The sequence below is a fragment of the Anguilla rostrata genome, chromosome 4 (genome assembly GCF_018555375.3).
Source record: "Anguilla rostrata isolate EN2019 chromosome 4, ASM1855537v3, whole genome shotgun sequence".
Lineage (NCBI taxonomy): Eukaryota > Metazoa > Chordata > Actinopteri > Anguilliformes > Anguillidae > Anguilla > Anguilla rostrata.
The window spans coordinates 60,815,040-60,835,931 of record NC_057936.1 but is presented as its reverse complement, the minus strand read 5'-3'; the positions used below and the strand labels follow the sequence as shown (position 1 = coordinate 60,835,931).

Here is a 20,892-nt window from a genome sequence, read left to right as displayed (position 1 = left end):
ATTCACCCGAACCGTCTGGGCGTGGTAATGAGAACTGTCAGTTAGCTATGATTGACAGACCGTTCCCCGTTACCATAGCTACCCCCATGATACGCGCTCTCTTTGGGAGACTGAATTTTCACAAGCTAGCTAGCTTAGTAGTATATCAAGTATCGATAGATAGCTAAGGTAAGGACGTTGACTTGTATCCAGTTACAATTTTTGCTATCTAGCTAGCCAAGTTAAGATAAAAGCACAACTATAACGTCCTCATAAAAGCGAACTAGCAAGCTAACGTTATCGATAACATTGCCTTATGAAAGCAAACCTCCTAGCTAGCTAACGTTAGCTAGCTAGCTAAATGAATATAACCAGAAATAATCTAAAGGAACTCTAATTTAAGTGAACCTAACGTTAGTCAAATATTTGCATTGTCTGAACAGCAGGACGGTGTGTCCTGTCAGATTTCTTTACGGGGCGTGGAAATAGGAGTGGTTACTGTATTCGTGACGTAGAAAAATGACAACTTTCTCAACCGGTTGAAAATGGGACGATGAATTTAAAACGCATATTTCTCCAAAAATACAGAACGGACATATTTAATACTTTGCTCATTGTGTTTCTTCAATGCCTCTTGTGCAAATATCACATAAAACAGAGAAAGTGTGAAAATCACCATGGTACTCCTTTAAGAATCTCACCAAGATATTGCAAGACTACACCCAAGGGAAATTTGGTGCTATTAAGGACAGCATGGTACAAACTGTTTACTGAAAGCATTTAAGCCCATGCTTGCAGTGCCACTTGAGGTAAATGACCCAAAAGCTGTAGAGTTTAACTACATGTGAAGTGACTGAAACTCTACTTTGAAAACATTTTTGACAGGTAGTAGAACTGGTAATACTGCAAAATGATTTGTCAGACCCCAAGTCTGTCTTTATTGCACTGAAATGACAAGCAGGTTGTGTGTTTTGCTGTTGATGTTCCCTTCAGAAAAGCAACGGAAATGGCAATGAATGAACCAGAGACAAACACAGTATTTCCGTTAGATAACGTATAGAAATGTATTCACATAGACGTGTGTGGAGAATATGTATGGACTCCCCCATGTGGTGGAATGGATAACTGACCATCATGTATGCAGCGTGAATGTTATATTTGACTAATGCCTTTTCCTCTAAAAATACTAGCCTATGTTTAGAAGCCCCACTCTCTGATTGTGTAATAATATAAATTGAAGAGAACGTAACAAGTTACAACCAATATTGCTTGCTATTAGCTAACTTTATACGTAATATTAGGTAACATTATGTGCTACGTAACGTTATGTAACTGATTTGGTTGAAAATGAGCTAACATGCTTTAAGTTGATGCACATTGTTAATTCGATCTAAATGTGCTGTTGATTTTACATTCTTTAATTTTGAAAAGAGCATAATAGACTATCAAAAACACTGCTACTCTTAATTCGCTGCTGCAATGTTTGGAATTGACACTCCACGATCCGCCATTTCTCTAGAGCTTGACATGAACGTGAATATCAGACTTTTGATAGGCCATTTGCAGACACCATACCAGAAAACATATTTTAAAAATCACAAACTGCTGCACATAATGAAATTTGTAATAGCTAAAATGACCAATGAGGTTACATTAATAACAATTTCGTGTCCATGATTTTCGCACATAACAAGGCTACTTTGACTCCCTTCTCACACACGGTCGCCTCACAGTGCCTGACCTTCTGTGGTGACGTCAGCAAGATTCCAATTTTGGCGGGGAAAAAGAGCGGTTACCTTTTTCCACAAGAGGTTGCTCACCCCATTCGCTTTAGTCTTGATTTTCAATTACGAAGTGAGAGCTTGAAGGTGGTGAAAGATAAGACATATTTGTAAGTTTTAACAAGCTGCTGACGTTTACATAAGTTGCTGAGGTGAGGCTAGTAAAGTTGTTGTCTATGAAAGTCAAAATGCTTTTTGTAGCCAATTTCTCGTTAATAACTTATGTCAGCTAACAAGAGCCAAATTCACAGACATAGTATAACCTAACGAACGCGGTTAGTAACTGACATAAACTGGCTATGGTTCGCTTTCCAGTTTCTATCGTTCGCATAATGCGTAGCTAACAAGAAGTGTAACTTAAAAATGATGGCTGTACATTAATAGTAGCAAGCTATTTACCAGTCATTGAAAAATGGTTAATGTGTTGTAAGTTTTGTTATGCATTACAGGCTAACATGGCTGCTGTAAGATAATTTTTTGCGAGGTGTTAAAAAAAGGTAGCCCTAAAGGTGGCACTAATTAGCATGGATTTTTGGATAACGTCGTTCTCTACCTAGCTAGCTAACACTTGTTTTTTGAACGACAGACAATAAGGGATTCCGTGGGAACCATGACTTCGTGTGAAGAGGTAAGAAAGTAACGGTCGGTGAAGTGACCTGCCAGCGCGACGGACGTGGGAGTGGATATCGTTCGGTTACCCATAGACGGACGCCTTTTCACTACTTTGGTGTCATCATAACATCTGTCTGCGTTGTTCCTTGTTCGTTTACCCGATACACAACTTGAAACGCAGCATAGCTCGTCACAAACACATACATATATAAATTGTAAGGTCTGCTAGACTATCCTTATTTTTCTTCCTGGGAAAATTAGAAGACCGTCGCCGGTTAGCCTAGCCGCGCGGCTAGCCTGCCCATTTTAGAAACGTCTCCACAGCAGGCATGTCACACTTTACTTTTATAAGTAGCCGCTTCCATGTACTGGACAAAATTATCTTTTTCTAGTGATCAAGGCAAGAGTGAAAATTCCTGTCCCATAAAGTAAAGTTCAAATGGAATAAATGTTTATTGGTCAAAAAATGACAAATAATTGTTGAGAAACCTCATAAATAAAACAGAAAAAACATTAACAAGAGCATATTGGCTTGTATAGTCCTGCTCAAAATTATTTAGGAGACGAGATAATGAACTGACGCGCTTCGGCGATATCGTCGCCCAGTGCCGAGATGGCCTATTCTATGCACTTGGACAGGGTAGTGCTTATTTAAACTCGCCCTAATATGCCCATATACGTTTGCATGGACATGAAATTCCACAAAAGGGCAGTTTAATTACCTTAAATACTGAACACCTACTTTTTTGCCCAAGTCCTTTCGAAGTTCGCAATGAAAAGAACAGAACATACGCCACAAGGGGGCGTGATCGGGTTTTGTTTTCAGGTAAGTGGACGATAAGCAAATTCGCATTTGACGCAAATTTCCTTCCGCAAAAAGTACCATTCTCCAATATCTTATGGCCATGTACAGGGTTTCGTACTTCCCTTCCTGGTCATATCGCACGAATTTTTTACCCTTTTTAAGTGGTGGAATGGAGCCAACAATGAACAGGCGAAGCAGTTGAAATAGCATGCCTCCGTTAGGCGTCCCTGTGGGAAATGTGGGCTGCGAACGTTACTGTGAACAAGTATTGTCGAAGCGCCTCAGTTGTAAGTGGTGCTAGTGCGTGGCTACAATAGTATCGATAGTTTGCAGTAAAATGGGCTCTGCGTCTCGGCTGAGTCTGTCATCCAGATTTCCCGCAATGCTTTCGACACCATTCATTAACATAAATACAATTTAGAGGAAAGCAACCAAATTTTGTATTCCAAGGAAAGGTCACCTGTGGAAAATACTTAAGATTACTGCATGTTCAAATGTGTAGCTCATTTGGTCTTTGTCGCCGTTCCAGGAGAATTTTGAGGAGCTCAAAGTGTACTTCTCGAAGACCGAGTGGACCAATCTGCAAAAATGTGAGAAATTGCGCTACAAGAACATCAAGAGGAACCACGAAGCTATGTTAGCATTAGGTACAGCTCATTTATTTTACACGGTGCGCGGTTGTACTTTTACTTTTTGTTTGGCAATTATTCTGAATAGCAGTTTTGGTGTATATTTAAATGGTATTGCCTTTGTCACAGAATTTGGCATGAAATGTACATTATGCTAATGTTGAGCCCTGTAATGTGCTGAGTACTGTACAGTTCAAAGTTTTGTGCAGAGGAAAAGAGCAGCATTTTCTGTCTTATGTTTGATAGTGAAATTGAGGTTTAGCTGTATCTGCAAATACAGACAATTTTGAAAGATTTTCTTTAGTGATCATTTTCAATAGTTTGAAGTTAGTTTTGTTTTAAGTTGTTGCTTGCAAATATGAGTTAACATATTTTTTCTTGTATTTTCAGCATTTTAAAATTCTCTCTGAAGTCTCGTCAGATTAGACATATATCAATTATTAATCCATGCAATTGAGTCCTCTGCATTTTTTTGCTCTGGATAAAAGCACTGTTAATTTGCCTAAAGGCTCACAGTTTGTCCCTGTGTCTGGCAAACAGATTGCGTACGGTAACAAGGTATGAATGCATTTCTGAGCCCGAATTCTCCCACCCCCTCTCCTCAGGGCTCTATTCCCCTACTCCGGCTTTCATGAAGTCGGGTCGACCGCGGACGGACAGGCCAGTAGACTTTGCTGAACAAAGCGATTCTGAAGATGAGGAGTGGAGGCCTGGCCTGCTGAGGAAGCCTGGTACTCGAACATACAACTGCATTGCGTGCATTATACGCACACAAGTATTTAGCTCTGAACCACGCACAAACACAAATGCGTAATCATTTATGACATGCAGATATCTGTATTTTCATTTTCAGAAGTGTGGTTGTATAAAAGTAACTGCACAGGACCACAGTATTGCAAGCGTTATCTTTATTAATAGTGATTTTTGAGCGGTGTGTTATATCAGTGGCTACAAACATGCATCGTTTTATTAACTAACAGCAGCAATTAAGATCCTTGCTAGTTAACCATGAAAATTTTTTGGCAAAGCCAGATTCATGATAAGCAGTGTTAAAATATAACTAGTGGAAGGAATTCTTGAATAGACTTTGCCATAGCTGAACTTTTTAAAATAACATTTCACCTGTTGATCATATCCTACTGTATTAGCTGTGTGCACAAGTCCGCACACTCTTCAGGCATATTGTACTTTCACAATGCTACAAAACAATTTTTTGCAACGTTTGCAGCGTCCAGGAGCTTCAGTTCCCAAATCAGGAGACCCAGTCAGCATGGCGCCCCCTCTGGGGCTTCACAGAGCAGTGCGGTGGCACAGGACAGGAGCGGGGCGGCCTTGCTGCCTGAAACCCAGACAGAGTCTCCAGCATCCGGACTGTGCCACACACAGGTGAAATCTAGCTACGCAAGCGCTCGTACCGAACAGGGAGTTGTGCCATTGAAGACATCGCTATGACCTGTTCTGGTTATTTCTAGTGATGAGGAGACCAGCTGCTACAGTTTTCCATTGGGCCCTTGGCGTGGGACCCCTGCTGTTGCACTACGAGCAGTACTTTATGGTGTTGTTTGTAGGACACACTGGCTGGGAGTCTTGTGGGCGGGCACACAGTGTCTGTCCTGTGTGGGGAGAGTTTTGGTCTCCAGGAAAACCCTTTTCATACTTGCTAGGTGCTCTGTGCTCTGTTGTGGCTGCCTGCAGTCCACCTGCTTGAGCTGCGCAGTTCTTTTGTGCAGCAGCTGCGTGTGCTGGGACAAATTGCAGAGTGGGAAAGAATCGGTCAGCAAGCTGCATGCATTTCTGAACCCCAGTGTACCAGTATACAGCCCCCGAGAACTGACAGATGTTGGAGTGATTGGATGGTTATACTGTTGCCCTTAGACAACAAAAACTGAGGCATATGGAACCATGAAACCGGTCTTTGTTCTTTATCATTAATTTCTTAGGTTTTTGGTGAAATTGGAAGGTGACACCAGGCAGCAGTGTTTAATGCTTCCAGTAATGAAACAAAGCTAGTTTTTCTATTGAACGCAGGCACTAAACCAAATGGAAACTCAAGTGCTCCAGCGTTGAAGGGTCCGATGGATCCGCGAGGGTACATTGTCCTGACATGGTTTGGGTGTACTTGCCCTCGTAGTGTTGGTGTTGTTGCTTAATGGTAATTGAGTGACCGTCTTTTCACTTGTTAAAGAAAATTCATTCCTACATGGAGGAATCCTTCGCTGGGAAATGCTTCCCCTCCAAAGACTCGTGAATCATTTGAAGAGTATGACTGATATTATGATGTCATGGCCATCCAACTCCGACTGAACTCTGACAAGCATGCGTGGGATAGTATGGGACAGTCGAGTGACATGCTCACATGCGTCATGTTTGTCCTTCAGAATTTCAGACAGATTGTTACTGCCCATTGTGCCTGGTTATTACGACTCGGGACGACTATTGGGACTATATGACTGTTTCAGTTTTATTCATTACCTGTATTTGCTAATTACCTTTTTTTTTTAATGGACACCCTTTAAAAAAAACTTTCAATCTTAAATTTCAGTTTTTGGTTTTTAGGCGTTTGAGTGAAAGGTAAAAAAATGAACATCCCTTGTTTTCTTTTTGTAGAAACTTAAATGTAGACACTAACAACCACATTAATTGCATTTTCTTGAATGCATTGCTGTAAAATATACTGTTTTCAAATGCATTTGAGCACCAAAACACAGATGTGCAGATAAGTGTTGTGAGATGAACACGCAGTTGATCCTCAGCTGCCTGTTGATTAGTCACTGAAGAGCTCTGTAAAAGAATGAATGTATGTTGTGTGTTGTGTACATTCGCATGTTCTCACTTGCCATTATTTCAGGGGGTGAAGAATGTTACCTGCCCCAGCAATGATGGCGACAATGGTTTCCATGGCTCCCCTGTTGAGAAGCAGAGGGGGGCGTCCAAACGGAGCTCCAGGAGCTCCAAACAAGCAAATACTGGTATAGGCAAGGCTACTGGGCCTTAAACATGGATGCCTGTTCATGTTGCATCATTCAGATCTCCTGATATTTCTCATCTACCTTCATCTTCCTTTCCTGATTTTCCTGAAGACATGTACCTCGTTTCTCCCAAAATTGGTCAGTGTGTGCAATCTTTTCTTGTAAATGGTGCGCAACGGAACAAGGGAAACTGCAGAGTTTGGTACTTTCTGCTGACAAACTGACACCCTTTGGCATTAGTGGATACATATTTTTACAATATAATGTGGTGTACGTAAGTCGCAGGGGACTGGCATTGACCTAATAACATGGACATGGGACCAAAATGTGGTCACAACACTGCTGGCTGAAGCACCTTTTAATGCAAAATGCGTTAATTCTTGTTGAAGAATTAACTTCTTCAGTTGATTTCCACACTGTGGCCTCTTGCAAGCAAGCTGTGCTGTCAGTACAGACTGACACAGTGCTTGCAGACTGGCACATCAGTACTACAGTCATTTGTCCAAGGTTCATCTGTTCCCAATATTACGCTTGTATATCGAGCTGCTAGTGGCTAGACTGAAAGTGCACAAATTGAATGAATATTTAGCATGTTTGCATTGTTGCACATTTACTGTTGCAGGACTACTGAAGAAAGAGAGTCTGAAATTGCCGACTGAGCAGCAAAGGCTTTATGTCCGCGGTGACAAGCTGCGCAGCACGCGGAGCGTGCGCTACACCGAGGAAGAGGAGCCCAGAGACGAAGATTATCTCTGTGAGCCACGTGGAAGCAAAGGCGGTTTCTATTTCTCCTGTGGTTTCCTTTTTGATCGAGGTCCAGTTATGAATGAACTATTTTTGTCTTCTAGACTGTGACGAGTGCCAGTCCTTCTTCACTGATGAATGTCAGGTGCACGGCCCCCCCGCGTTCATTTTGGACGCCCCTGCACCCATGGGCAGCCCTGACAGGGCCCGGCTTACCCTGCCCCCCGGTTTGGAGGTCCGAGTCTCCAGCATCCCTGGAGCAGGCCTGGGGGTGTTTAACCAGGAGCGGACGGTGGCCAGAGGGGTGCACTATGGACCGTACGAGGGAGACCTGACCGATAAAGATGTAGCCGTTGACAGCGGTTACTCCTGGATGGTGAGATGGGTGCTAATGCTGCGTGACAGTCAGCACTGTGTACAGTTCTGTCAGTGCAGTGGGGTGTTCATAGTGCAGCGGTGTGTTATACAGATGCAGTAGAATCAGTGCGTCTAGTGTGAGTGTGTGTGGAAATGTGCTGTAGTACAGAGAGACAGCAGTGCAGTGGTCAATTAATGTATGGTGTTTATAACATACCGGTATAGAGCTGTGTGAGTTTTTGTAGGGTAGATTTAATACCAGTGTAGAGTTGTGTGTGTGTGTTTATAGTGCAGAGATGTAAGGCGGGTCTAAAATGTAGAAATTCAGTGGTCTAATATTGTTACTACGATAGTACAGTAAACTCCTGCGCAACTGGCCAGAGGTGGTTACACGGGTTTGGATTAACTGTAAAAAATAAAAACTTTTTCATATGTGAATATGCAAAAATGAATAGAATAAACTGTTTTCATGTAGTGAACACCATCAATCCAGTATGGCGGAGAACCCGTATTCCTAGTTTGCACCGAAAGCACGGGTTTGGAGGATCTGCTAGGGTGTGGGCGTTTACTGTACTTTCCAGCAAGGCTGTTTTATCCACAAGAGCCAGTGCTGTTTTTTTGAGCTAACAAGGCTGTGTTAGATCTACAGGAGCAAGCGCTGTGTTGAGTACATTGACGCCAGGAGAGAAACTCACTCCAACTGGATGAGGTAGGTGGCAGTGTCGAGACAGAGAGAGAGAGAACACTGCATCTCTCTGCCGTCATAGTTTTGTCTAATTCTCTTTCGCTTGCCTGTGTCCCTTTGGACTCAGGTATGTGAACTGCGCTCGGAATGAAGAGGAGCAGAATCTCGTGGCGTTCCAGTACCGAGGCTCTATTCTGTACCGCTGCTTCAAGCCCATTCTGCCAGGCCAGGAGCTGCTGGTGTGGTATGGGGAGGACTACGCCAAGGACCTGGACATCACCTTCAGCTACCTATGGAGCAACAAGTGCTCTTCTAAAGGTACGTGCATGCATCTCCATTCACCCCCCCCCCCCCCTTAACTCTGGAACAGCCAGGGCTATGGAATTGGGCAGCGTGCAGTTTTAAAATGTAATTTGCACTTTTTCAGCTGTTGAATGATCGATAATGGGCCTTTAAGAATTCTGTCTTGCTTGGTTGATTTTCTGATTCGGCATTAATAAATTTCTGAAGCATTCTGACTTTGCAGTGAATTGTTAACTTCAGGAAAGTGAAGCGTGAACATTGCTGTTTGGCTTGTATTGACTCACCAAATTGCTAAACTAACAAGGGGATTTAATGTAATAATTTTTTAAAGTGGCAAATTGTGTTGAATTTTTTTGTGATTTCTGATTGTTTTTTTTTTTGTTATAGATTTTTTTGGAGCACTATCAATTGTCTTTGAATGCTAGTTTATCATGCTGGGAAAAGTTGCAAAACTAGGGCGGTGGTTTTCTGTCCTTCTACTTGAACCGTTCTCTTTCTCCCCAGGGGTGGGTTGGCGTCTAGTTCTTCCCTGACTCATGGTCTCCTACACCACTACTGTGGTCTTGTACGTAGACGCTCATGGATACATAGAGGTCTAGCCGCAGATAGGCCTGTGACTGTCAATGTAATGTATTTTTTTAAGTGGCAAATTGTGTTGAATTTTTTTGTGATTTCTGATTGTTTTTTTTTTTGTTTTGTTTTATGTTTTTTTTTGGAGCACTATCAAAATATGTCTTTTTGAAATGCTAGAATCTGTCAGTCATGCTGGGGGAAAATGTATTGCTGCTAAAAACACTAAGGACAGGGTGGGTTTTTCTGTCCGGTTCTACATACTGAACTCGTTCTCTTTTCTCCACCAGGGGGTGAGGTTGTGCCGTCTCAGTTCTTCCCCTGTACTCAGTGCTCGCTCTCCTACACAGCAGAGCACTACCTGCACAAACACATCAAGAGATCTCACCCTGAGGAGTACGTGAGACTGCTCAGAGCTGGATCAGTCACATCAGAGAGTCTCCAGCCTTCCGGCAGCTTCCATAGGCTCTGTGCACCCTGTCATACTGTCCCAGGTACAGCTCAGCTCCTCACTCCAAAACAGTTAGATACTGGCAGCATGAACGCACACACATGCTCCCAGTGTGGGAAGAGTTTCAGTGCAGGGAGCGATCTTAAACAACACCAGCGCACTCACACAGGGGAGAGACCGTACCACTGTGCCCAGTGTGGGAAGAGTTTCAGTCAGAAGGGAAACCTTAAACTACACAAGCGCACTCACACAGGGGAGAGGCCGTACCACTGTGCCCAGTGTGGGAAGAGTTTCAGTCGGGAGGGAAACCTTAAACTACACCAGCGCACTCACACAGGGGAGAGGCCGTACCACTGTGCCCAGTGTGGGAAGAGTTTCAGTCTGGAGGGAGACCTTAAACGACACCAGCGCACTCACACAGGGGAGAGGCCGTACCACTGTGCCCAGTGTGGGAAGGGTTTCAGTCGGGAGGGAAACCTTAAACGACACCAGCGCACTCACACAGGGGAGAGGCCGTACCACTGTGCCCAGTGTGGGAAGAGTTTCACTCAGGGAGAGACCTTAAACGACACCAGCGCACTCACACAGGGGAGAGGCCGTACCACTGTGCCCAGTGTGGGAAGAGTTTCAATCTGGAGGGAGACCTTAAACGACACCAGCGCACTCACACAGGGGAGAGGCCGTACCACTGTGCCCAGTGTGGGAAGAGTTTCAGTCTGGAGGGAGACCTTAAACGACACCAGCGCACTCACACAGGGGAGAGGCCGTACCACTGTGACCAGCGTGGGAAGAGTTTCAGTCTGGAGGGAGACCTTAAACGACACCAGCGCACTCACACAGGGGAGAGGCCGTACCACTGTGCCCAGTGTGGGAAGAGTTTCAGTTACTCCTGTGACCTAAAGAAACACCAGCAAACTCACAGAACTGCTGAATCAAGCGCACCTGTCCTTGAGCATGGGGTCAGGCGCATGTGATAAATGTTGAAACGTTTTAGTTTCTTGAATGTAGTGTCCGAAGCTATTTTTAAATGACTGATGGTACGTGTTTTTAAGCAAGTTCTCACTTTGTGATGGAACATTTTTAAGGCATACAAATATACTTTCTCAACCAGCTGTAGTATGTTGGTTTTAAAAATTTGTATTTTATCATTGTATATACTAGTATTACATCTTTGCCTGCTTAATAATTTGGGGTTATATTAAAACCGGGAAAAGGTGAACCATATTTCCCCAGTCTGCAGGTAAGCCTGGTCATTGCTTCATATTGTAACATTATCTATTACGTCATGAAATACTGGAATACTTGAACTGTTTTTAACTGTTAAGTACACATAACATTTAAGTTTGAAAATAAATAACCGTTACTGTTCTTCGGTAATGGTTATTATAAAGCTCAATAAATGAAGACCTTAGTGGATCTTTGATGCATGGGTTTTATATCTCCCCCCCCCCGCTCCTTTATCTGCCCAACCCTCTGAAGCATATGCTCATCTACTACCTCAAATGTGGAGACCAGGTTGCAGTTTTCATTTGTGCTGTAATGTAACTGAGCTTTCAGTGTGTGTAAATGTTACCAATCAGATGTTTGTATAAACCTCAGTTTATATATTGTGCAATCATGTTGTGTTGTGCTCTTCTTAGTAGTTTTTGTTTATCCAGAGGAATTGCATATAAATTTCATTCACCCCAGCTGAAATGTCAAGCATCCAGCTTTCATTTCCAAATTTTATTTGAATAAGAGTGGATTACATCAAGAGGTCAAAGGGAATATTTATATTTCAGATGCTTAAAATGCATTTACAACCTTGGTGCCATCATAAACGGGAAAGGATTTGCCATCCTAATGCCTGAAAGACTATCCAAAAACTGCCATTTTAAGGAGGGGTATTCTCTGTGGTGTGGGAGAGCAGACTTTACATCATTTAAAAAAGATAAAATGCTGTCAGAAAACAGTATGAATTGTTTTTAACACTTAAGTTTCCTCTCCAGTGATGTTTGTATGCAGGGGATCTTTTCTGGCAGGAGCTCCACCCAGCATCACACCGGGTCTGAAAGACTGCTGGGCCCTCGGCTCCTATAGGTTGTGGCCCCCCATGATTGGATGTTGTTATTATTTAACCCTCTGAACAGTAGATTTTCTTTTTCAACATTCTAAGCCGGGACGGAGTGTGGCACAGTGGGTAAGGAACTGCGCTTGTAACCGAAAGGTCGCAGGTTCGATTCCCGGGTAAGGACACTGCCGTTGTACCCTTGAGCAAGGTACTTAACCTGCATTGCTTCAGTATATATCCAGCTGTATAAATGGATACAATGTAAAGTGCTATGTACAAAAGTTGTGTAAGTCGCTCTGGATAAGAGCGTCTGCTAAATGCCTGTAATGTAATGTAAAAGCCAGTGTTCTAGAACTCCATTGCCTTGAGTTACCAATAGTGATCATTACACCAGCGTTAGAATGTTCTGTTAAGAACATCATAACCACATACACCTAAAAAACTACTACTTCCAACTGATTGGTGCTACTGCTGAACCTCTGACCTTGGCTTTCCAGAGGCCGTGGCCCTAGCTGGGTGCCATGATTGACAGGGGTCTGTTTTTTAGGGCGGTGGCTGTGGAGTTGACAGGAGGTGCAGGACAGTCCTGAGCTGAAATAGGAGCGTTATTCACCGGACTGCATGCACTACACTCTTCACTCCACTGGGGGGCAGTATACGCTCAATGGTGCTGCAGTCAATTAGGATCGGTCTGACCAAAATGTATAGGATGGATGGTAAATAGAGTGCAATGAACATGAACCATGAGTCATCATGGGCAGGGAACGCACAGTGCTGGGGGGGAAGGGTCCCGCCTCCATCTTCCTCAGACCCTCCTTCCCATCCACCAACTGAAGCTACAGCTCTACCCACTTTCCTCCCCCAGCCGGCCTATTACGTAGGTGGGTCACACCATAGACATGCGTATTTGACCTAGTGTGTTTGTCTGTCGTCATGGCTAGAACGCAGAGGTGAGCTAGTTTGGCTGCGCAGCGCAGCTGTAATCACCCTGTACGCCAATCTACGTAGAGCCTGGGAGTTGCCTGCTTGCATTGGGTGTCGTGCTGTTTGGATTTACTTTCCCTAAATTTGTTTAGATTGGTAAGTAAAATGTACGTATTTACTCTGTTAATCTGTGGACATACTTTTGCTTACCATATGTATATAAATAAAAATTGTATACATTTTAGTGTTGTGGGTCTTATAATCTTAAAAACTAGCTGTGCAGTCTGGTTAGCTAGACGCTAAAGTTAGCATGCTTGCTCCATTCACAGATTTACCGAGGCTGTTTAATAGGGTCACTTTCAGGGCATGGTTTTTGATTACGGAGTTATGCAGGACTAGATTTGTGTTTTTGTTGGATATAAGGCGTCCATACATCCAGCAAGTGTTTTAACGTATATTAAAATAAATTTAAGTTGGTAAACCTACGTTACATCTGCCAGAGCCTGACAACAAACTTATGTTATGACGTAAGTTTGTTAAGCATTGCGTTTTTATATGCGACTTGTTAAAAACGTTAACTGGCTAATTCGATTGCTAAACTTCAGGATGTGGCGATTGCAGTTAAAAGACACAAAAAAGCTTCGGTCGGACGCAACAGAACAACGTATATCTTGCACAACATAACGATAGGCCAACATCAGTAAAAATAAAATTAAAAAAAACTTGCTGTCCGTATCTTTATGCTACGGTAGCTCATAACAGTCTGGAAATGTACGTTGTCGGAAAAAGCTATATAATGAGCTGACGTTAGCTGGAGCAGTGAGCAAAAGTAACATTTCCTGGTCCAGCTGATTGACATTTGCATAAATAGAAAATAAACTACAGTTTTTGTGGTGTTAATCTACTTTAGCTGCCTCCCTGGTTTGGCATATGAAAAGTTAGTTGAAAATGAATAAACCATGCATAACGTGTAATCCTAAATACACACTATCCAGCTAGTTTTCCCATGAAGAGTAACGAATACGTACAACCGCATTCATTGAATGTGAATTGCCAGAATGTCTTCGTGTTCATAGCGAACTGGCAAATTGACTTCTTCCCGCGAATCCCACGGTCATGAACCTGTTTTTCATGAATCAAGCTTTTTTCAGCCAATGAACTGATTGAGCTTAATTGTGTGATAATCATAACGGACATGGCGTGTTAGTTTTTGTTATTATATCCTGGTGATAGTCATTTAAGTCATTTTATGTCCTTATATGATATCTCTTATTATATCATAATTATTATCATTGTTATTTTTATAATAAAGATTTTTTTATAGCTTTAAAAGTAATTAGCATGACCTTGGTGTTACTTTTTTCAGTTAAGCTCTGATGGCTCAGTGTGTGACCAAGGTGGAGCTGACGGTGTCCTGTGAGAACCTCCTGGACAAGGATGTGGGCTCCAAGTCCGACCCATTATGTGTCCTCCTGATGAGCAATGCTTCAGACCAGTGGTACGAGGTCTGTGTCCGATAAGATGAATGTGGTACTAGGTTTGTGTATGAGAGGGTGAATATAGTTCTCTGCATGTGTCTGAGGGTAAATGTAGTTCTAGGTCTGTGTGTGAGCGGGGGCAAGTAGTTCCCGATCTGTGGTTAATGTTAATAATAGTAACACATATTCTGCTATCTTTTATCTCAGCGTTTTCCAACCTTTTTCCTTCCACAGCACACTTTCCAAATTTACAGAATATTATGGCACACCACTCTCAAAAGCACAAAAAATAAACACCCTGTAGCCCCCCTCCACACGTGCCAACAGTAGGCCTAAATGTTCTTTTGGGGTTTTAATTAAGCAATATGCATTTTAATGACATTTATTTTAAGAAATGGACTGCATTTTAAGCTAGGTAATTGCCCTCATTCCAAGCAGTAGGTTAGTTCTTGGCTGTTCATAGTTGGGAATGATGATGTCTTTACTTCGACTATATTATTTTGGAATTTTGTGGATGGGATTTGTTCATTTAAGTTTTTTAAATTAATTTGAATATTAAAATTTTTTTTAAAGGATTTTTCACACGGCGCACACGACCTCGCCTGACGGCACGCCAGAGTGCCGCGGCACACCGGTTGGGAAACGCTGTTTTATCTCACCACAAACACTTTCCAGTGATGTGTGCTGTAGCCATTTTGTTTGTGTCCAAACATCAGCTGAGGTGGAGAGGGAGAACTGCGAAACATGCTTCCAGGCCTGTGGGGAAAATCTGAATGTAGTTCGAGGTCTGTGTTTGTGTGTGAATTCTGCTGCGTTGGAATATAAGTGATCGTAATTAAAGAAGTAATCAGATACTCTGTGTTTTACAGGTGGGTCGCACTGAGAGGGTCCAGAATTGTCTTGCGCCAAAGTTTGCCAAGAAATTCCTCATCGATTACTACTTCGAGCTGATGCAGAAGCTGAAGTTCGCGGTGTATGACATCGACAACAAGACGATCGACCTCGGCGATGACGACTTCCTGGGAGAGCTGGAGTGCACCCTGGGACAGGTGAGATCATTTTTACTCAGGCGAAGGAGGGGCAGTCAAGTGTGGGTCCTCATCCCATTCGACCTTTGGCCAGACTTTGGCAAACGGCACTTCCTCACCACTCATCTGTTAAAGTGTTACGTAACCCATTTCACGTATGTTTCCCCACTGACACACACACACACACACACACAAAATAAGCATGCACATGGTTGAGGCATGATCATATGTAAATGTGACTGTTTGTGGATTTAATATTTCAGTTCTAGGTGATAGCTATGATTTGTATTGGGAGTTGCACAGTGCCGATTTGTCTTTGATCTGGAACAAGGTTGTCAACACAGGTCTTCAAGCACAGGAAGTGTCACAGCATTGAGCCAATGCTGGTCCTTCAGAGAACGAGGACTGCTGCTCAGTTATTGCTCCATACAGATGCAGTTCTAAAATAGCTTTAAAAGGCATACTATGCAGGATTTTCACCTTGGGAATATTATAAAATAACCATTCTCATATCTATGCCCTCTGTCTTTATGCACCCATGCTGAATTTGTGCACCTTTACCCACATTTGTTATTTTAAATTGGGTTTACCATGGTCCCGGGTGTGGCGCTCTTTTCTGTGTGAGGAGGGGTGGGTGTGACCGCAGAGATAGCTAGCAAAGATGTCCAGATACAGACAACCCGACAGAGAGTGGCTTGTGGATTCTAGAATCGCCAGCCATTTTCAACATTTTATCAACCTCTTTTACAATATAATATTGCCTGGTTGGTTACCTGTTCATTTTCATACCCTGTATATAGAGAGTGTGTGTACATGGTATCCCACCCTGTCGCTCAGTGTGTGTGTGTGTGTGTGAGAACATGGTGTCGCTCTGTGTGTGAGCGTGGTGTCTCACCCTGTTGCTCTGTCTGTCTGTGTGTGAACATGGTGTCCCACCCTGTCGCTCAGGTGGTGTGCGCTTTTCTGTGTGAGGAGGTGGTGTCGCTCTGAGATGTAGCAAACCGAACCGTAGAAGGCTGGGCTGAGCACCATGTTCACATTACACACTTACAGTATTTGCCGTGCGTGGTCACTGTTCATTCATACCCTGTCTATAGTGTGTGTGTCATGGTGTCGCCACCCTGTCGCTCAGTGTGGTGTGTGATGTGTGTGTGTGTGGTAAACATGGACTGTTCACGAACCCCCATTCTGCGTGCGTGCATGCTGTCTCACTGTCTGTCTGTGTGTGTGTGTGAACATGGTGTCTCACCCTGTTGCTCTGATTGCATGTATTGAAAGCAGAGAACTACTGTAACAGGGCTGAGGCAACATTTGCAACCTGATACTCCAGGTGTCATCCTCTCTCGAATGCTTTGAAATGCTTTCACTTTCACTTTCACTGATATGGAGCAGAGAAGTCATTTATTTCAGCCTCATCCTAATGTCTCAATATGTCTTTAATATTCACACTAAGCTTAATCAGCATGGATTTAAATGTAGAATCAACACTACCAGCAGGGATTGTTACATCAGCATTAGAATGCTCAGTGAAGAACATTCTAACCACGTGCACTACGTTTCCAAAAGTATGTGGACACCCATTCTAATTAGTGGTTTCGGCAGTTTCAGCCACTCCCGTTGCTAACAGGTGCAACGAATCAAGCATACAGCCACGCAACCTCCGTTGACAAATGTTGGCGGTAGAATGGGTCGTGCTGAAGAGCTCAGTGACTTTCAACGTGACACTCATAGCATGGCACCTTTTCAACAAGTCAAATTTCTGCCCTGCTAGAGCTTTGAATTACCAGCAGTGATCGTTACATCAGCGTTAGAATGCTCAATGAAGAACATTTAAAAGCATTTATTGTATTGCCATGTTGCTCAGTAATAGAAAAAAAATCACAAAGCAGGAATAGGAGGGCTCTGATTGGTCAAACAGCACCTTGCTACCCTTCGTCTTTTAATGTCTTTGATCCTCTGAGCAGCCACGGTTCTACTCGCAGTTTGACTTGTTGGGTTAATTGTTGTTGAACTATGAAACGGACTCTTTTTTTCCGGACATTGTTTCAGGTTGTGTCCACTAGGAAGCTAACCCGACCCCTGGTTCTGAAGAACAAGAAACCTGCGGGGAAAGGCACCATCACAGTGAGTACAATCGCAGGCTTAAGATGTTACCCCCCCCCCCCCCCCCCCCCAAATAAAAAGAATCTGTACAGCTAGATTACTCTTACACAGAGCTGGGGTGTAAAGTTAATCTAGCCCATTGAGTTGCACTATGCGTAGGGCATTCCGAAACACCGTGTCTAATGCATTCAGAAACCCCATTTCATGAACTGTAAAAGTGCTTTTGGGTTGGAAGCCCAGCCAAACATCTGAGAACCTGACAGGAAAGTGTGTTACAACCCTTCGTCTGTAGACTTTGACTGATCAATTCCAAATGCAAACGTGTTGTTTATTTCCAGTACGGAGAATGGTCTGTGCAGTTAGCATGTAAACAGAGGATGACCTGGCTGTGGTGCATTTGACATACTTTACATGGCCACAATTATGTGATCACCTGACATCCAACATCTCATTAAAAATCATGGGCATTATTACTACATGTTGTATAAATCGCTGTGGATTAGAGCTTCTGCTAAATGCCTGTACTGAAATGTAATTGTCACACCCCTGCATTGTGTGACCATGTGCTTTATCTGCGGCTTGTGGTTTCTCAGTCGCACCAAATTTTTTTAACTTTTGCTTTCACTCCCAAGGAACTTGTTACAAGTGCTTTTCTTTTCTTTTTTTTTATTCGCCAACTTCACTAATTTCTCAGTGTCAGATTTATGATGTTAATGAATGATAGTACTTTTAATATTTAGTAAAACATTAACTTCCAGAAAGAACAGAATTAGAGTAATATGCAGAACTCCTTTCGTCGTGTCTTTAAAGCTACATGTTAAACGGATTTGGTTCAGTATTTCTGGCAATGGTTTCTGCTTCTTTGTATGCCTTCCTTTTTTCCCACGTCTTTCACTTTCCCTTCATTTTTAGATCTGTGCTGAGGAAATAAAGGACAACAGGGTGGCGAATTTTGAGGTGGAGGCAAGGAAATTGGACAATAAGGTGAGGCGGAATTATCCGGAAGCAGACAGTATGAACGCAAGAGCACAGGCACCCTTTATCCACTTCAAGTCAGTCTTTCCTTTAAATCTGATGGACACTGAAGTCTGAGATTGATAAATCCGGGCTGGATTAGCTGCATCTTGGTTGTTGCATCATGTAATAATGAAGTACGTGTGTGTGTGGTGGTGTGGTGTGGTGTGTGTGTGTGTGTGGTGTGTGTGTGTGTGTGTGTGTGTTGTGTATGTGTGTGAGGAGAGGTGTGTGTTGTGGTGATGTGTGGTGCGTGTGTGCTTGTGTCTGTGAGGGAGCGAGGCTATGGGGAGAGTGGCAGCTTTTAAAATCTAAAAGCTAAACGTGTTCCTCAGGACTTTTTTGGGAAGTCTGACCCATATCTGGAGTTCTACAAGCAGACAGAGACAGGATGGCAGCTTGCCCACAGGACAGAGGTATGACCACGCCCATCTGTGAAGTGCTTAGATAGGTTATTGTTATGCAGCAAACGCCCTGGTGTCTGTTGTTGATTACGGGGGCCTTATTGTACTGTTTACGCTGTCCCCTCTGCCTTAAGGGTCCCTGACTGTATTCGTCTCCACATCTGTGTTCTTTTTTAAATGGTGAGCTGCATATTGCATTTTTAATCTGTGAATGAACTCTTGGTTTGACTTCCCACACCCATAATCTCATTTTTATCAAAGATTACAGTTATCAAGGGGCTTCGTCATGTTCTGATGTCATTCAGTTTGCTTCAGCGCCCTGGGTGTGGAATGACTCAGAGAGAAAAGCATTGGTCTGAAGGCTCTGGTATTCTCTATGTCCTGTTCACAGTACTGTGACTGAAGAGTTGCGATTGCTTCGATTGTAAGGGGCTGTGGTATGTGGGGGCTCATGGTATCTCTAGGTTAAATAAAGGGTTAATAATGGAAATGTTGTTCAGCATATTTCTCTATGCTTTGAAATGTATACACACACACACACACGTGTGCACACACGCACGCACAGACTGAAACGTGCCGTTTGAGCTTTGAAGCTAGGAAACCCGTCCCTGCGGCTGAAATGGCATAACTTCCTCACAGTTAATTTCCTGTACATACAGCGAAATATAGGACGGCTGGGGAAATCAGGGGCATTGTGTCATATAGTTCTGGGTGGGGGGGTGGGGGTGTGTACGTCAGTTAAAATGGAGAGTGTCAGTGTTTCCATCCCTCAGGGGAGAAGGGCCTAGTGAGTTCTAATTAAGTGAATGACAGGCCAAACTGAGCACTGTCTGTATTCACTTGAGCACAATAATTGGTTTTCCGTGAGTGCCCAATGATTGGATGTCCACTCGTGCACAATAATTTGTTTTCTACGGGTCCAGAGTGATTGGGTCTCCACCAGGGCCCAGTAATTTGTTTGTCCAGCGATTGGTTGTCCGCCATGGCCATGTGATTGTTTTTCCCCCCCCCCAGTCCGTAGTGATTGGCTGGACCTGATATTGGAACAGGAGACATCCTTCTCCTCCTCTTGCAGGTGGTGAATAACAACCTGAACCCCACCTGGAAGCCTTTCAGGATCCCGCTGCAGTCCCTCTGTGGGGGCGACATGGACAAGCCCATTAAGGTGGGTCCCCAACTACACCTCCCATGCTTCCGGAGGGGCGTCCTCTGTCTTTAGGGTCTCCATACATCCCCACTGAGTTCAGTGTAAGCCGTGATTCAGTGGACAGGCAAGATGCTCAGACCCTGCATTGCTTCCCTGTTCTCTGTTTTAACACACAGCAGGGTCCCATTTAAGCAGTTTCTGGTGCCGTGTCAGAGGGCTGAAAGTCCGCCCCGGTAGTTTTGTCCCGGTAATTTAAATTCCATTTTCGGGAGAACTGCCCCTTTAAGATACGGCGGGGATCCCAAAATTTCTGAGTAGCCAGTCAGGTGAGAAAATCAGCCAGCTCGGAGTGTTTGCCGCGGGGAGACAAATTCTTCTGATGGCGTCATTTTTTACTAAATAAGCGAACCTTTATTGAATGTCCGAGAGTGCCAGGCCAAACGGAGGTGTGTAGTCAGCCAGTTCACCGACAGCCGCTGCAAAGTGGAGTGGAATGGGGTCGTTCCGGGGTTGTTATGTTGCCGTGGCTACTGTGTTTCCGAGGTCACTTGGGGTGAACTGTTCTGCCTTTAATATAATTTTAACACTATAAAGCCCTCTGCTTTGGGAGAATAATTGTCTTTGTCTTACTGGCTAATCTGTAAGGAGGCTATAGCACCAGTTTGTTTTGGCTTTTGCTCTCTAATGTGTAGATTGGCTTGGGTGTGTTTTCTTGTCTGTATGTGGTATCTATTGCAGATGCTCTGATGTACAGACTTAACACCACACAGTGCTTGCCTCATGCAGTAAGGTGTGCTTTTCAACTCTGTAATTAAGGCTTTTCTGATAGCTGTGATAGCTGTAGACTTAATCCTAGTGA

General features: G+C 43.5%; 2 protein-coding genes and 1 long non-coding RNA gene across 9 annotated transcripts in view; all 3 read left to right on the top strand.

Moving 5' to 3' along the window:
- The first annotated feature begins 1,777 nt into the window (after positions 1 to 1,777).
- LOC135253892 (histone-lysine N-methyltransferase PRDM9-like) lies at positions 1,778 to 11,445 on the top strand. The gene is given in 12 exon segments (XM_064333727.1): positions 1,778 to 1,912; positions 2,347 to 2,388; positions 3,707 to 3,824; positions 4,412 to 4,537; positions 5,035 to 5,192; positions 6,655 to 6,775; positions 7,398 to 7,529; positions 7,624 to 7,895; positions 8,518 to 8,585; positions 8,689 to 8,879; positions 9,725 to 10,435; positions 10,438 to 11,445. Coding segments are annotated over 11 exon segments (2,337 nt in total). The 5' UTR covers positions 1,778 to 1,912; positions 2,347 to 2,370; the 3' UTR covers positions 10,860 to 11,445.
- A 1,382-nt stretch (positions 11,446 to 12,827) lies between these two features.
- Positions 12,828 to 20,892, top strand: part of cpne3 (copine III) — a 19,460-nt gene continuing 11,395 nt past the window's right edge. For 2 of the 7 annotated variants that reach the window (XM_064333723.1, XM_064333724.1), the window contains exons 1-7: positions 12,829 to 13,015; positions 14,226 to 14,364; positions 15,207 to 15,386; positions 17,415 to 17,489; positions 18,381 to 18,452; positions 18,818 to 18,898; positions 19,962 to 20,051. In XM_064333723.1, the coding sequence (XP_064189793.1) occupies positions 14,236 to 14,364; positions 15,207 to 15,386; positions 17,415 to 17,489; positions 18,381 to 18,452; positions 18,818 to 18,898; positions 19,962 to 20,051 (627 nt within the window). In that variant the 5' untranslated portion in view covers positions 12,829 to 13,015; positions 14,226 to 14,235. Of the gene's footprint in view, positions 13,027 to 14,225; positions 14,365 to 15,206; positions 15,387 to 17,414; positions 17,490 to 18,380; positions 18,453 to 18,817; positions 18,899 to 19,961; positions 20,052 to 20,892 lie in introns of all 7 variants that reach the window. The other 5 variants (XR_010329707.1, XM_064333721.1, XM_064333726.1 and 2 more) reach the window with 4 other exon arrangements.
- Positions 20,059 to 20,892, top strand: part of LOC135253891 (uncharacterized) — a 1,475-nt gene continuing 641 nt past the window's right edge. Inside the window, exons 1-2 of the long non-coding RNA XR_010329709.1 lie at positions 20,059 to 20,479; positions 20,518 to 20,892. The exon at positions 20,518 to 20,892 is cut by the window's right edge and continues 641 nt beyond it. This is a non-coding gene — a long non-coding RNA (uncharacterized LOC135253891). The remainder of the gene's footprint in view (positions 20,480 to 20,517) is intronic.